The sequence below is a fragment of the Furipterus horrens genome, unplaced genomic scaffold (assembly GCF_987537825.1).
Source record: "Furipterus horrens unplaced genomic scaffold, mFurHor1.1.pri manual_scaffold_1, whole genome shotgun sequence".
In the NCBI taxonomy this organism is placed as follows: domain Eukaryota; kingdom Metazoa; phylum Chordata; class Mammalia; order Chiroptera; family Furipteridae; genus Furipterus; species Furipterus horrens.
Window position 1 is genome coordinate 45,074,966 of NW_028327171.1, and position 14,306 is coordinate 45,089,271.

General features: G+C 53.4%; 1 protein-coding gene across 3 annotated transcripts; it reads left to right on the forward strand.

Moving 5' to 3' along the window:
• Positions 1–417: 417 nt before the first annotated feature.
• On the forward strand, positions 418–14,306 carry DVL3 (dishevelled segment polarity protein 3). 3 transcript variants are annotated; one of them, XM_090274654.1, is made up of 15 exons: positions 418–864; positions 6,085–6,154; positions 6,640–6,761; positions 6,882–6,991; positions 7,166–7,301; positions 7,471–7,564; positions 7,759–7,828; positions 8,458–8,597; positions 8,783–8,859; positions 8,974–9,041; positions 9,195–9,344; positions 9,924–10,055; positions 10,228–10,395; positions 13,442–13,657; positions 13,748–14,306. In XM_090274654.1, the coding sequence occupies exons 1-15, from the start codon at positions 704–706 to the stop codon at positions 14,182–14,184; spliced, it is 2,151 nt and encodes a 716-aa protein (XP_090130780.1). In that variant the 5' UTR covers positions 418–703; the 3' UTR covers positions 14,185–14,306. The 3 variants fall into 3 exon arrangements, with proteins under 3 accessions (XP_090130780.1, XP_090130789.1, XP_090130773.1); XM_090274663.1 differs by having other exon boundaries at positions 7,169–7,301; XM_090274647.1 differs by having other exon boundaries at positions 8,783–9,041.

Here is a 14,306-nt window from a genome sequence, read left to right on the forward strand (position 1 = left end):
CAATTTGGTAGACTCAATGACAGCAGCTGTTTCTTGACAGACCCTAAAGGGCCATGTCGAGGTCACTTTCCCCCAGTGATATATGTCAGAACCACCACCACCCACCTCTGGGGACCAAAGCGACCTTCTGCATTACACCCCTCCCAGCTGCAAGGGAGCAGCCAGTCCCCGCTGGGTCCAGAGCCTGGGCCTTGAAGAGTCCAGCAACACGGCCATCCTAGTGAGATAGACCCTTCCCTCTCTGGGGGCCTAGGCTACGGCTGCCAAGGTCCCAGGGGGCCTGGAACCGGAACGCAGAAGCCGGAGACCGCCGCCGGGCCGGTGGGCGGGGTGTCCGCGGGGCCCGGCTGAGGGCCAAGCCATCTGCTGCGAGGCCAGCGCGGCTCGGCAGCGGCGGGGGGGGCGGGGCCGCGCCGGGGCGGGGCCGCGCCGGGGCCCGAGGAGGGGAACGGGCCCGGCCGCAGCCCAGACCCGGGAGGGCCACGGCCACCGGAAGAGTTGCCGTCGCTAGCCGATCTAGGAGAGTGGGGAGCGGAAGCAGCGGCCGCGGCGGCGGTAGGCGGCGCTGGGACCCGGGAGCGGCCAGAGAACAAGGGAGCTGGCGCCGTGGCTGGCCGCGGAGCGGGGCTGAGCCACTGGGCCGCGCCAAGCGCCGCTGCAGCCCGAGAGGCCCGGCCCGGCCGCCGGGCCCGAGGCCGGAGCCATGGGTGAGACCAAAATCATCTACCACCTGGACGGGCAGGAGACGCCGTACCTGGTGAAGCTGCCTCTGCCCGCCGAGCGCGTCACCTTGGCGGACTTTAAGGGCGTTCTGCAGCGACCCAGCTATAAGTTCTTCTTCAAGTCTATGGACGACGATTTCGGGTGAGGAGGGCCCCTGCCTCGCCTCCAGGGGACCCTGGCCCCTTCGGCTTCTAGGGGCCTCTCGGCCAATTTGCACTCCCCTTGCTACACTGGCTTCTAGCCCTGCTCTGGATTCAAGGGGGCGACTCGACCATTTGGGCTCCCCTTGGTTTTTTTCGGATGCTGAAGTTCCAGCCTCTCTAGGGACTCTCCTTTTGCTCTTGTGGGTACTTTGCCCGCCCCCACCCCCCGTTTAGGGGGACGTCCAACTCCCCAAGAGCAATCAGAGTACCAGCCCAGGAAGCCCCCTCACCTCTCAGAGACCAGCAGCCCACACCGACAGACACTCACCCCCTCCACCCACTTCCAGAGCCAGAATCCCCCTACCCTCTTGCCCAGGGAGCCACCTTTCAGCACAGACTTGGAGTGTTTGGCGCTCGGCCTTCGCCTTCTCCATCTTTTCAGCTCCACAACTCCGAGCCATATTTGGAGTACCGGGCATCTCAGGGTTGTGCTGTGGGACTTTGAACTGAGAAAGGAGGGGGAAGCTAGGGGTGCTCAGGCGCCAGGCTGTAAGCGAAGGCCTGTAGATCTGATGTTTATTTAGCTGTTCCCCCTTTACTTGTGGGGTGTGTGGGATGTTGTCAAGGGAGCTGAGCGCCTGACCCCTAAAGAGGAGTCCCCACTAGCCCAGGTGCTGATGGGCCCTTTTCCTCCAGATGGTGGCCTTGGAAAGGGCCTCAGCGCCTGCATGGGAGGGCCAGGGAAGTTTCTTGGTGTTCATCGTCCCTCCCTGGCGGGGTCTTCTCCTCAGCCCAGCTGTGGGGCTTTGGACAGGCAGAGTTTGGGAGCAAGGACTTCCCCTTTAAGAAGGGATGGAATGTTGGAGCAGGAAGGTTTTGTAGCAGCTGGCCTGGGAGGGGGAGCCTGGCCATCCCCTCTCTCTCTCTCTCTCTCTCTCTCTCTCTCTCTCTCACACACACACACACACACACACACACACACACACACCCCAACTCCTAGGGGACTGGGGGAGGAGGAGGCCCCCACACTAACTGGGCGCTGGGCCTGGAGGACTGTGGGGAAGGTTTTCCCAGGCCCTTCAGGCCTGAAGGCAGCCTCCCTGGCCCTAGCCTGAGGCCTGCACCACTCTCTGGAGCCAAGGCTGAGCGAGGGAAGCCAGTCTTCTCTCCCCGGTGTTCCTCAGTCTGGCTTCTCTAGCGTGACCCCAGCTCTCCCGGCCCTGGGAAGCAAGCACCTTCTCTCTCCTCTGCCTGGAATGTTTTGCTGTCACCTTTCCCCCTGGAGCTCAGGGTCTGATGAGCCCATGAGCTCATATGTGTGCAAGTGCTCTCACAGTGGGTAGTGCTATGCAGCTTCTAACTGTTCTTGCCTTGGTTGTTGTTACACTTACCCTGGAGTGGGGAACTCCTGGTGTGTAATGATCGTCTGGCTTAGGCCCAGAGACAAACATCCCTGGTTGGAAGATTCTGAAGAGGGATGAATCGATCTGCAAGGGGTGGTGGTAAGAAAAGAATAGAGTGAGGAGAAACCGAGATACTGCCTCAGGCTGTGAGACAGGGGCAAATCTGCTGGAGTCCAGTGCACTGGGGCTACCCCGGGGCCTGCTCCCACTCTCCCCAGGCTTGCTGTCAAGCCAGGCCTAACTGCAGTCACAGGACATCCCCCATGACACCTGCTCGCTGTTGACTTAATGAGGTTCTTTAAATTCACTGTCAGTCCACTCACTCTTTCTTAGCTTGACCAAATCAGTAATATGAAATCACCCATCTGACTTTCATTTCTTTCTATGATGTTTTAAAAATAAGTATTAACTATTGAGTTAAGCAATGTTCATTTAGGTGACTCCTAAACACATCTTGCATACATCACTGGTATTTGAACCATCCTTTGCAAAACATCAGAGTAGGCCATTTTAACAGGGTTGAGAACAATGCTAAAAATGAAGTGGAGGAGACTGATTTTGTTTTTTATCCCCAGAAGAATTAATGCACAGACTCAGTAGGGTTATCACAGAGGACTAATAGCTGAGGAATAGAGGAGTGTGTGTGTGTGTTTATACATTTATTTAACAAACTCTTCTTATGGTGCTTCTTACAGTGTACCAGGCACCAATCTAAGTGCTTTTCAAATTTTTACTCGTTTAATCCTCTTAATGGCCCTATGAAACAGTTAGTAATATCCCCAGTTTACAGATTAGGATACTAGAACATAGAAACCTGAAGTAACTTATCCAAGGTCACAGTCTGGCTAGTTAGTGGGAGAGCTTGATTCAACATCAGGAATCTGGCTCCAAAGTCTAAGGCTGTGTTCACACAATTGTAGGTATTATTATTATTATCACCATTTTACAGATGCATCCTCTCTGAGGGAGATGCTGAGCCTTAGCAAACTGTAAAGGTGTTGGGGCTGCCACTTAGCCCCATGAGAGGAGGGTCAGGCTGAGGCCAGTGACCCCTACTGACAGATGGGAGAGTGTGTCAGAGGAGGAAGGCTGCTGTCTCCATTCTCTCCAGGCTCACCCCCTGAGGTACTGGTTTGTGAGGCCTGATGACTCCCCACCTCCCATCTGGTCTCCAGAAGTATTGTCAAGCTCGGGGTAGGCCCAACCCTCTTAGATTATTTGGGAAATGGAGGAAGAATAAACTTGGTTAGCACTGAGGAGATGGTGGATAGAAGGACAAGGTACCCATTGGTAGAGTGGCCTTGAGCTGTGGGAGTGGGTAACATCGGAAGCGGAATTGCTTATGTTGCTCCCTGCTCCATGTCACACAGTGTCCTGCCTCTGGGCCTTCTGCCTGGAGCACACTTCTTCCCCTGGCTTCTCCATGTTCAAATTCTCCTGTCTTCTGGGTTGAGCTTTTAAAATTAATGTACTTTATTTTATTTATCTGTACATCTACCTTGCTCCTAGCCAGGACCTGATACCTAAGTAATACTCAGCAGATGTCTGTCCAGTGAACACCTCTGCTGGTCCTACCGCTCTGACCACTTCCCACACATAATATGCTTATGTGAACTGCCCACTGGATGGTGACCTCTGAGAACAAGGCAGGCTCCAGGTCTGAAGCTTCTTGAGGTTCATATAATGGCAAGCACAGGACTTAAAACTCACTGGACTCTCAGCAAAGGCTTTTTTAATTGCATGAACAATGAATGATGAGCACATTTGTTTGGTCCCTGCCCTTACAAACTTACACCTAGTTAGAAAGAGAGTATGGATCCTGTTAAAAATGGACAAAGTTAAAAACTAGCTTTTATTGTATACCTGGACTGTGTGCCAGGCATTTACAAATCCCATTTACCAGTATGAGACAAAAGCTTGGAGAAGTTCAACTTCTCTAAGATGAGAGGGCTAATGGGTAGCAGAATTGGAATTTGAACCCAGATTTGTCTGACTCCATTTGTGGGGGGTGGGGACTGTATGTGAATGCAATGGAACCCTGAGCCATTTAGCTCCACTGTGGTGGGTAGGGGCCTGTCTGAGGTCCTCCAAGGCTGCCAAAGATCAGCTGATCTTTGTGAGTCAGCAAAGACTTGGCGACCTGTCAGTGACCCCCAGAAAGAGAGGAAACATCTGTATCTGGAGCTGTGTGGTGGGGCCTGCTGGAGGAGGGGTCTGTGGGGACTCAGCAGCAGTTTCCCACCATAGGGAGACCCTCTCTAAAGCAGGTCACAGAGTCCCTGCCATTTTTGCCACGTACCCCCTTCTCCTTTGAGCCACAGCTCCCATAGGGGGCTGTAAGCTTTAGGGTACCTGGTAGCCAGACCAGCTGCTAGGTGTGAGCTATATCTCTCTCTGTCCCTTCTTTCCAGCTTGTTCTGTCTCCAGGCTTTCTGCCATGATGGCCCTGAACAGGATGATTTGAGCTGCTTTCTTGGGGTCGCTGTGGGGTTGGAAATGGAGGAAGAGCCAAAGCTGAATGGGAGGGAGGAGGGTAGGCTCGGCCTTCGAACTTGGCTGTAAGTCCAAGAATGTGAGCATCACAAGGAGCCAAGCACGTTCCCAGCTCTGGGCAGAAGCTCTTCAAGAACAGAGAGAACTGGGCTTCCCAGCCTCCTTCCTTGCTGTCTTCCCTGTCTGCTCACAACTCCAGTCATGTGTCTTCCTCTTGCCCCTAATCACGTCTTTCTAGCTCTGTTTTCCTGGGCATTTGATGCAGTCTTGGGGGGGCCTCAAACTTTTCCAGTTTCTTTGGTTGGCCCCAAACTGTAGTCATGATCTGACTTCTTGCCTCGCTGCATGCCTGTGATCACCTCCCACCCCCCAGGTCCCACGTCACTGTCTTCTCCACCCCACCCTCCACAGACCGCCTGGCCTCTGTCATTGTACAGGAAAGAAAGTGAAATACCATGGAAAGGGTGCAGGTTTTGGAGTCAAACAAGCTTGGGGTTGAATTCCAGCTCTGACATTTTCTAGCTTTGTGACTTTGAACAAGTTACTGAATGTTCCTGAGCTTCTTATTCATAAAATGAGAATCATATTGTCTATACAGTGAGGCTGATGTGAAGATTATATATTATAACTATAAGGAAATAAGATGGTATAATTGGTAGGAATAAAGGCTTTGGAGTCAGGCTAAGATTAAAATTCCAGCACTTCACTTATTAGTGGTGTGAATTTCTGAACCTGCTGAGCCTTAGATTCCCCATCTGTATCTATCTTATAGCATTGCTGTATTAAATAAAAAGATATGAGTAAAGTGTTCATTTAGTGCTTGGCCCATAATACATGCTTAGTAAATGAGAGCAATTGTTACTATTATCATAATGGCAGTGGAAGATGTTCAGTAAATGCCTTCTCCCCTTTTCTCTCCTAATTTCCTTAAATTCCTCATCCACACCTCCTAGAAGAATGTCAGGATTCCCAGCTGACAAGGAAGGACAGTAATCAGGGTGTGCCTTTTCCTAGTTTAGGGTCAGAGGGAAAGATAAAGTTCAGCCCATGAGAGCCTTATTGGGGATGGGTAAAGCACTCTTAAGATTCTAAGGAGTGGTTGCACTCATGGAGGGTCATGATTTGTCAGGAGTAATTTGAAATCACCTGATGACTGAGAGGACACCCTAGGAAGGCAGCTGGGTCACCCCTGCGCATGCTCCCAGCTTGTGCTGGGGGTTTGTGTCCCAGTTTAGGGCAGAGGAGCCCTTGAGAGCTGGGGTTATAAGGACACCTCCATTTCTACCCCAGAAAGCTCATTGACACCCCTTCTTTCCCTGCAGAGTGGTGAAGGAAGAGATCTCGGACGACAATGCCAAGCTGCCCTGCTTCAATGGCCGGGTGGTGTCCTGGGTAAGGATCCTTCCTCAACCCTCCCTCTGCTCTTGTTCCTGCCTTGGGCTGGGTGGAGGAAAGCCATCGCTAAGATTATAGCTTGTAGTTTCATGCTTCAATATTTGAATCCGTCCCAGATTCTATAGCCTTGGTGAAAAGTGGAGGAGTGGTGTGAAGGGGGAAAGGCAGATACAGAAACATACATGGCAGACAAAACTGTCTCCTGTGCCCTTTGAGGCACTTTGCCTCCGGTTCCCTTCTGGCATCTGCTGACCTCTGTCTTGGACCCTTGTTCTCTGCCCCCATCCCGCTTCACCAACCCATGCTTCCCTGCCATTCTATCAACCTGGCAGTGGGTCTGCTGTCCTTGCATAGCCCGTCTCTTCTCCCTCCATGTCCCCTGCTTCATTCTCCCCAAGTCTTCATGCCCTGCCAGAAGCCAGTTATCATACTTCTCCTTGGTGCCCCTGTGCCATACTACCTTCCCATTTTCTCCCCATCAGCTGGTGTCAGCTGAGGGCTCACACCCAGAGCCGGCTCCCTTCTGTGCTGATAACCCATCAGAGCTGCCACCACCCATGGAGCGTACAGGAGGCATTGGTGACTCCCGACCCCCCTCCTTCCAGTGAGTATGACCTGAGAATGGGCAGGGCTTATGGGGGAGGGCCACGTCAGTTCAGCCCAGGACTGGGGGAGGGAGCCCCCAGCCTCCCCCCTCCCCCACCAAGTCCTCTCTTCCCTGCAGCCCTCATGCTGGAGGGGGCAGCCAGGAGAACTTGGACAATGACACAGAGACGGACTCCTTGGTGTGTGCCCAACGGGAGCGGCCACGCCGGAGGGATGGCCCCGAGCACAGTGAGTCTGTGTCTTCCCCACCTTCATGCCCTCCCCACAGCTTCTACTCAGCTGCCCACCTCTTTGCCCAACTTCCTGAGCACTGGCCTCGATGCAGCTCCTGGCCTGTGCCCCTCTCTTCCCGTTCCCTCCTGCACTGGGCACTGTGAACCCAGCAGCCTCCATCCCCTGCAGCAGCCCGGCTAAATGGAACTGCGAAGGGGGAGCGGCGGCGAGAGCCCGGGGGTTATGACAGCTCATCTACCCTCATGAGCAGCGAGTTGGAGACCACCAGCTTCTTCGATTCAGAGGAGGACGACTCCACCAGCAGGTGGGGTTTTGGTTTCATGGGTACCGTGGGGCAGGTGACCCCTGAGGAACCCTGAACCCTGAGGATACTGGGAGGGATGTGGGCTTTGTGCTGGGGCCCGGGGCCCTGCTGTGCCTCTTATGGGGCAGGGCTAGGCCAGCCTGGTGGGGAACGACTGTGGGCCCCACAGGTTCAGCAGCTCCACAGAGCAGAGCAGTGCCTCACGCCTGATGAGAAGACATAAGCGTCGACGGCGGAAGCAAAAGGTTTCCCGGATTGAGCGGGTATGGGGCCCGAGGTGCTAGGGGTGGGTGGGGCAGGGCCAGGGCTTGTGCTTTCTTGGATCGCCTCCTCTGGGGTCAGAGTTTAGAACCTTAGAGGGGAGGTGGTGCTGAGGGCTCACCTTGAGGGCAAGCTAGGTGGGAGCAGTGAGTTCCTGCCACCCCTGCATGCTGCTCAGAGTCTCTGTCTATTTCAGTCCTCCTCCTTCAGCAGCATCACGGACTCCACCATGTCACTCAACATCATCACGGTGACTCTCAACATGGGTGAGTCTGATGCAACAACACTCTTAAGTGCCTACTGTGTGCCAGACACTGGGCAGACCCAAGGAAGTTCAAAGAGGCACAAGATATGTTCCCTGCCCCCAAGAAGTTCTCTTTCATAAACATAAACTGATTATTTCAGTATCTCATGATTAGGACTATGACAGAGAGAAGCACAGAGAGCTATGGAAGCGGAGAAAAGTATCAGGGAAGGCTTCCTAGAGGAAGTGATTTCTGATTCCTTTTTCCTTCCCATTTTTCAGCCATTGCATTCTTCCTCTCTGATATCTGCCCTAACTACTCTCTCTAGGAGATAGCTGGGTTAGTGAAAAGAGCCCAAATTTTGTTTGGGATTTAAATCTGAGTTTGAATATTGGTTTTTCCACTTAATGGCTTAGAAAAGTCACTTAAATTCTCTGAACCTCAGTTGTCTACTCTGTAAAACAGGACTGAGAATCCTTGCCTCACATCCAGTAAGGATTAAACAAAAGCCTATTTGAGCATGCTGAACACAGTGCCTGATTCCAATTCAATAAATGCTAGTTTTCATCCCTTTCCGCTCTCTCTAATAAGGGGTTCCGAATTTGGGTAGGAACCTTTCTCCCCTCTCAAGGTCTTATTACTCCCTGTAGAAAAGTATAACTTCTTGGGCATCTCCATTGTGGGCCAAAGCAATGAGCGCGGTGACGGAGGCATCTACATCGGCTCTATCATGAAGGGTGGGGCCGTGGCTGCTGATGGACGCATCGAGCCAGGAGATATGCTGTTACAGGTACCATTGTCCACCATGGCTGGTGGTGTGGGTAGGGAGTTGGGGAGATGTGCCCTCTGTACCCTCATTCTTCCTACTCTATTCAGAGGCCCCTTCTTGGTGGAGGAAGACCCCCTGACCCACCAAGCTTCCCTAACCCCTTCTCCAGCACAGCTGCTTATCCCACTCCTTGTCCTCTTCCCCAGGTAAACGAGATCAACTTTGAGAACATGAGTAATGATGACGCGGTCCGGGTACTGCGGGAGATTGTGCACAAACCAGGGTATGGATGGGATGGGGCATTGCAGAGGTGGGGGCAGGCATTTTGGCTATCAGGCAAGGGGCTTGGTCTGGCCTGCACACAACCTGCCCTCACTAGGGACACCCTTGCTTTCAGGCCCATCACCCTGACTGTAGCCAAGTGCTGGGACCCAAGTCCCCGTGGTTGCTTCACACTGCCCAGGAGTAAGTGGATGGGGGACTGAGCCCTAAACTGTTGCCTGGCATATGTGAGCCCTGTCTCTCCTGTCTTCTGTGTTTCCCTGAATCCTCACACCTACCCTGTTGGCCCAGCACTGGGCAGGGTGGGCAGCCCCAAACCTCTCATTTTCCCTGCAGGCGAGCCCATCCGGCCCATTGACCCTGCAGCCTGGGTCTCCCACACTGCAGCCATGACTGGCACCTTCCCTGCCTACGGCATGAGCCCCTCCCTGAGCACCATCACCTCCACCAGCTCCTCCATCACCAGCTCCATCCCTGACACAGAGCGTGAGTGTCCAACCCTGTCCCCTGGGCCCAGCAGAGAGGCTCAGGTGAGAGGGACTGATGAAGGCCCATGCGAAAACTCTTGCTTGAAAGTCAGAGGGGGCTGGAGCAGGGCCTCAGCTCATTCCAGCTACCTCACACTGCACCTTCCCTCGGTGGACACCTGACCCTCCTGTTTCCTTCTGAACCAATATTGAGCACCCAGTGAGCCTCAGTTTCCTCTTGTAAAATGGGACTATGGCTGTGCACTTCACCAGGTTCCTGGGGATTTAATGAGAGGTATAAGTGAAACATTGATCACACTGACACAAACTAAGCCCACAATGACTGCCATTTTTATTATAACACACACAAGCATTATACTAAGCACCTTTGTATACATTATTTAATTCTCATCAAACATTTTTGTAGAATAGTTGTTGAAGTCCCTATTTTTACAGAAGGGGAAACTGAGTGTCCAAGAAGTCAGTAATTTGCCCAACACTGGTCTATATTTGTTAGGTAGTAGAGCTGGAATGCAAACTCCTGTTTGCCTAACTCCACAGTCCCTTTCTTCCTCATCATTTTGCCTCCCACCCCCAGGCCTAGACGACTTTCACCTGTCCATCCACAGTGACATGGCTGCCATCGTTAAAGCCATGGCCTCCCCTGAATCAGGCCTGGAGGTCCGAGACCGCATGTGGCTCAAGATCACTATCCCCAACGCATTCATTGGTGAGAGGTCCCCATGGTGGGATGAAGGAGGGGGTGGGCAGTGAGGAGGAAGGACAGGCTGGGACCCAATAACTCCCTGAAGCTGGAACCATGCCCAGCCTCAGGTCTTCTGTGAGGCCAAATGAGCCCAAGTCAGGTGGGCTTCCCAATCAAATGGCGACCTTGCCCCCAGGCTCTGATGTGGTGGACTGGCTATACCACAATGTGGAAGGCTTCACTGACAGGCGAGAGGCCCGCAAGTATGCCAGCAACCTGCTGAAAGCCGGCTTCATCCGCCACACTGTCAACAAGATCACCTTCTCTGAGCAGTGCTACTATATCTTCGGTGACCTCTGCGGCAGTATGTGCCTCCCCAACTCCTTGCCCTTTTTCCTGGCTGGGAGTGGGGTGGTGCCCAGGGATGGGGCAGCAAACTCCAGGGAACTCAGAGGAGGGGGCAGCAGAGCTGAGGTCCTAGCTCAAGGCCTAAGATTTTTGTGGTGGAAGCAGAGCCCAGTTCAGCTTCTTTACCTGCCCTGCATCCCCCAGAAGAACTGGCATTTTCTAAGTGCCTGCTCTGTGCCTGGCACCATGCTGATTGTCTCTAAAGCGTCATCTCTATCACTCAGTCCTCATAGCCTCCTCTCACCCTCAGGGGGATGGATTACTTTCCCTGTTTTCAGATGAGGAAACTGAGACATGTAGAAGTTAAATAACCCACCCCAGGTCTCATAGTGAGAAGCAGAAGAGCTAGACCATGAATCCAGGTCTTCCTGGCTCCAGAGCCCTTGTTCTTTCCACCATCCGGGGCTGACTAGTGTGTGATGTTGCATGTACATGTCTCAGCAAAGCTAGAGCTCCTACCCTTGGCCTCTGCTCAGCTTCACGGCATCAAGCAGGTTCTTCTAGGGCAGGACCTAGGACTGGCCTGAGGCCCCAAGTCCACAGCTTTCTCAGACCACTGTTGGGTGGCTCTGCCTCAGGATAGAGCTGGAGAAGCTAACAGGGCCAGGTTGTAGAGGATTGTTCAAGCTGTACTGGGAAGTTGGACTTGATCCTTAAAGAGTGCAAAGCAAGAGAGGTGTGTACAGAATGCCCCCGATCCTTTGCCCCACTTCTCTTTCTGAACCTAAGGACAGCCCTTTGGAAGGGGAGTCTTCAAAACAGAACAGACAGCATCGCTCAGGGCTGGAAGCTGAAACCCTGCCCCAGCAGCCACCTCTGCCTGAGGGAACCTTCTCTCAGTCCGGTGGTGCTGGCTAAAGTCTAAAAACGAACTCTTAAAATGCTTTAGATTAGATTCTAAGGACTAGAAAGACTGTCTCTACAGAGCACAGTTGCTGGTGGAGAGTGGGTCCCTGGCCCTCAGCAGCTCCAGTGTGTCGCATTGAAGTCATGACAGAGGCACAGGGTTTTGGAGTTAGATATTTCCGAGTTCAGATCCTAGCTCCATCCTTAGTGTATAAACACAAGTGACACAGCTTCTTGATGTCTCAATTTGCTGATCTGTAAAGTGGAGGTAATAGTAGAATCTATCTCATAAAGCTGTTTTGAAGATGATACAATGTGTATAATGCTTTTGGCACCACATTTGGCCCACAGTAAATGCCCTAAAAAAGTTGTCCGTTTTTCATATATTTAATTGATTCTAAGGTTCCTTTTTTTTCACATTTTAGTATCTTTGAAATTTGAGTGCATCTTACAATCAGTGGCTTCTTAGACTCAGTCAGATGTGCTTATTGGCATCCTTAGCCCTGTCCACAAATTTCCAGGGACACAGAAAGCTTTTCAGAATAGCTGTGGCTTTTGCTCAAGAGACATTGTTCCATCCCTGGGGTCTCCTGGATCTTCTACGCATGTGCCAAGGCTACTAGAGGCCCAGCTCAGGGAAATGCTGACAGAACAGGGCTTCTCACTGGCTGAGGTCTCCTAAGCTGGGAGTGTGGCAGGCTCAAAGGGAAGAGCTGAGGACCTGGGTAGCCCCAGGAGCACACAGTCACTCCCCTTGGGACGACAGCCTACAGGCTGAAATAGTCATCAGCTCCTTGAGCATGAGCCAAGGAAGGCCCCTGCTTCCCACCACCACCACCACCACCACCCTCCTTGCTAGCTGCTAGCCTTGACAAGTTCCTGGCTGGGCTGGCAGACTTCACTGGCTGCTTTACCCCCTCAGAGCCCCCTCTCCTTATCTCTTCTCCTTTGGAAGGTTGAACTGGCTTGGAACAAAGGACTCAGTCCGTATATGGCAACTGGCCCCTAGGGCAGTTAGAGCCCTCTCAGAGCTCTGGCATCTGGTACAGATGGGATGTGAACCAGGGGTGTTCAAGGCAGGTCATTAGTCCTAGTGGCCCCTTATACTCCCTTCCAGGTCATTCCAACATTGGTGGGGACACCCTTGCCCTTAACTGGTGCACAATTAACAGGGGGAGGCAGAGTCATGAAAGAAGTGATGTTGATACAGTGAGACAAGTGTTCTGAAGCACCAGGCCTGGCTGGAAATGGGGTGGAGAGCACAGAGGAGGCCACTAAGTTGTTCCCTTTCTGGGCCCTCCCCCCTCACTCCTAGCCTCCCCAACAGCACCAGAAAATTGATTCAGGCCAGTCGCCTTCTATGTGGGGAGGCTCCGAAAGGCCCTGTGTTCATTCTGGTTTTTAATGGGTATTTTTTTAGTGTTAGGTGAGGGGCAAGGGCAAATTTTCACCTAAATTTCCCCAAACTGCTACTTATCCCTTCCTAATAACCTCATTTGGAAATGTAAAAAAAAAGTAAGCAACTTTTAAATTCTGTTCTGGCTACTGTGTAGGTTGACCTCAGGCTGGTTTTTTAACCTCTCTGGACCACACTTACCTCATTTGGAAAAATGCCTAGCAGCATCTTCATCAGGTTGTGGTAGCATCTGTGTGAGATAAAGTGCTTTGCATTGTGCCTAATGAATTGCAGGTATGCAGTACCTGGTGGTGGCCTGATATTTCAGCCTCCCACATTCCTCTACCTTTTACGCTCTAATTGAGCAGAGGAGAAAACTGCCAAGTGAGGTTTGCCCCTTCGAGTCCACTGAGGGAGGAGACACTGCCAAAGGCTTGGTAGGGCTCTCCATGGGACTTGGAGTTGGGTGTCAGGCTTTGGCATTGAAGCTCAGAAGTGGTGACTGAGGGCCTCCCCTGAGAAGCGTTTTCCCTGGGTCTGTTTTTGCGGGGTCTCCCTCACTACCATTTCTGTTGGATGGCAGAAGGGGTCTGAAGGAGTGAGAGATCTCTGGCCTCCTCCCATTTTGGTGGGAAACTACCACTGCTGTTGCTGTTATCTCAAGTGCATCCACCCAACCTAAGCGGGGACCTCTTTCCTGACATTGGGGTGCAAGGATATGGGAAAGTCTCCACATCCGGCCCTCTCCTGCCCTCCACAGACATGGCCAACCTGTCCCTCCACGACCACGATGGCTCCAGCGGAGCCTCTGACCAGGACACACTGGCCCCTTTGCCGCACCCCGGGGCCGCCCCTTGGCCCATGGCTTTCCCTTACCAGTACCCGCCACCCCCGCACCCCTACAACCCGCACCCAGGCTTCCCGGAGCTGGGATACAGCTACGCCGGGGGCAGCGCCAGCAGTCAACACAGTGAAGGTAAGGTGGGGCGGGCACCACAGGGAAGCCCCAGGCTTCCTCCGCAAGCTCTTGAGCGTCCTCCACCCCGACTCTGCCTGTCCCCAACAGGCAGCCGGAGCAGTGGCTCCAACCGTAGCGGCAGCGACCGGAGGAAGGAGAAGGACCCGAAGGCCGGGGACTCGAAGTCAGGTGGCAGCGGCAGCGAGTCGGACCACACCACCCGCAGCAGCCTGCGGGGTCCACGGGAGCGGGCGCCCAGCGAGCGCTCAGGGCCCGCCGCCAGCGAGCACAGCCACCGCAGCCACCACTCCCTGGCCAGCAGTCTGCGCAGCCATCACACACACCCGAGCTACGGCCCCCCCGGCGTGCCCCCTCTCTACGGCCCACCCATGTTGATGATTCCCCCACCTCCCGCGGCCATGGGACCCCCGGGAGCCCCTCCAGGCCGTGACCTGGCCTCGGTGCCCCCCGAACTGACAGCCAGCAGACAGTCCTTCCGCATGGCCATGGGAAACCCCAGTGAGTTCTTCGTGGATGTGATGTGAGCAGGGCCCCTTCCCCACTTCCATCCCACCCCTAATCTGGCTGGCTTCGACCCTCTCTCCAAACGTCCGATCTTTTTTACTTTGTCTGGTACCTGAAAGGGAAATAAACGGAACTAAATCTA

What these genes read in the sequence shown, in the direction of transcription:
- DVL3 (XM_090274647.1), top strand. Translation starts at nt 704, where the DNA reads ATGGGTGAGACCAAAATCATCTACCACCTGGACGGGCAGGAGACGCCG. An exon ending in GAGGACGACTCCACCAGCAG is followed by an intron (nt 7,302 to 7,470) that starts GTGGGGTTTTGG and finishes TGGGCCCCACAG; the next exon opens with GTTCAGCAGCTCCACAGAGC. An exon ending in TTGCTTCACACTGCCCAGGA is followed by an intron (nt 9,042 to 9,194) that starts GTAAGTGGATGG and finishes TTTTCCCTGCAG; the next exon opens with GCGAGCCCATCCGGCCCATT.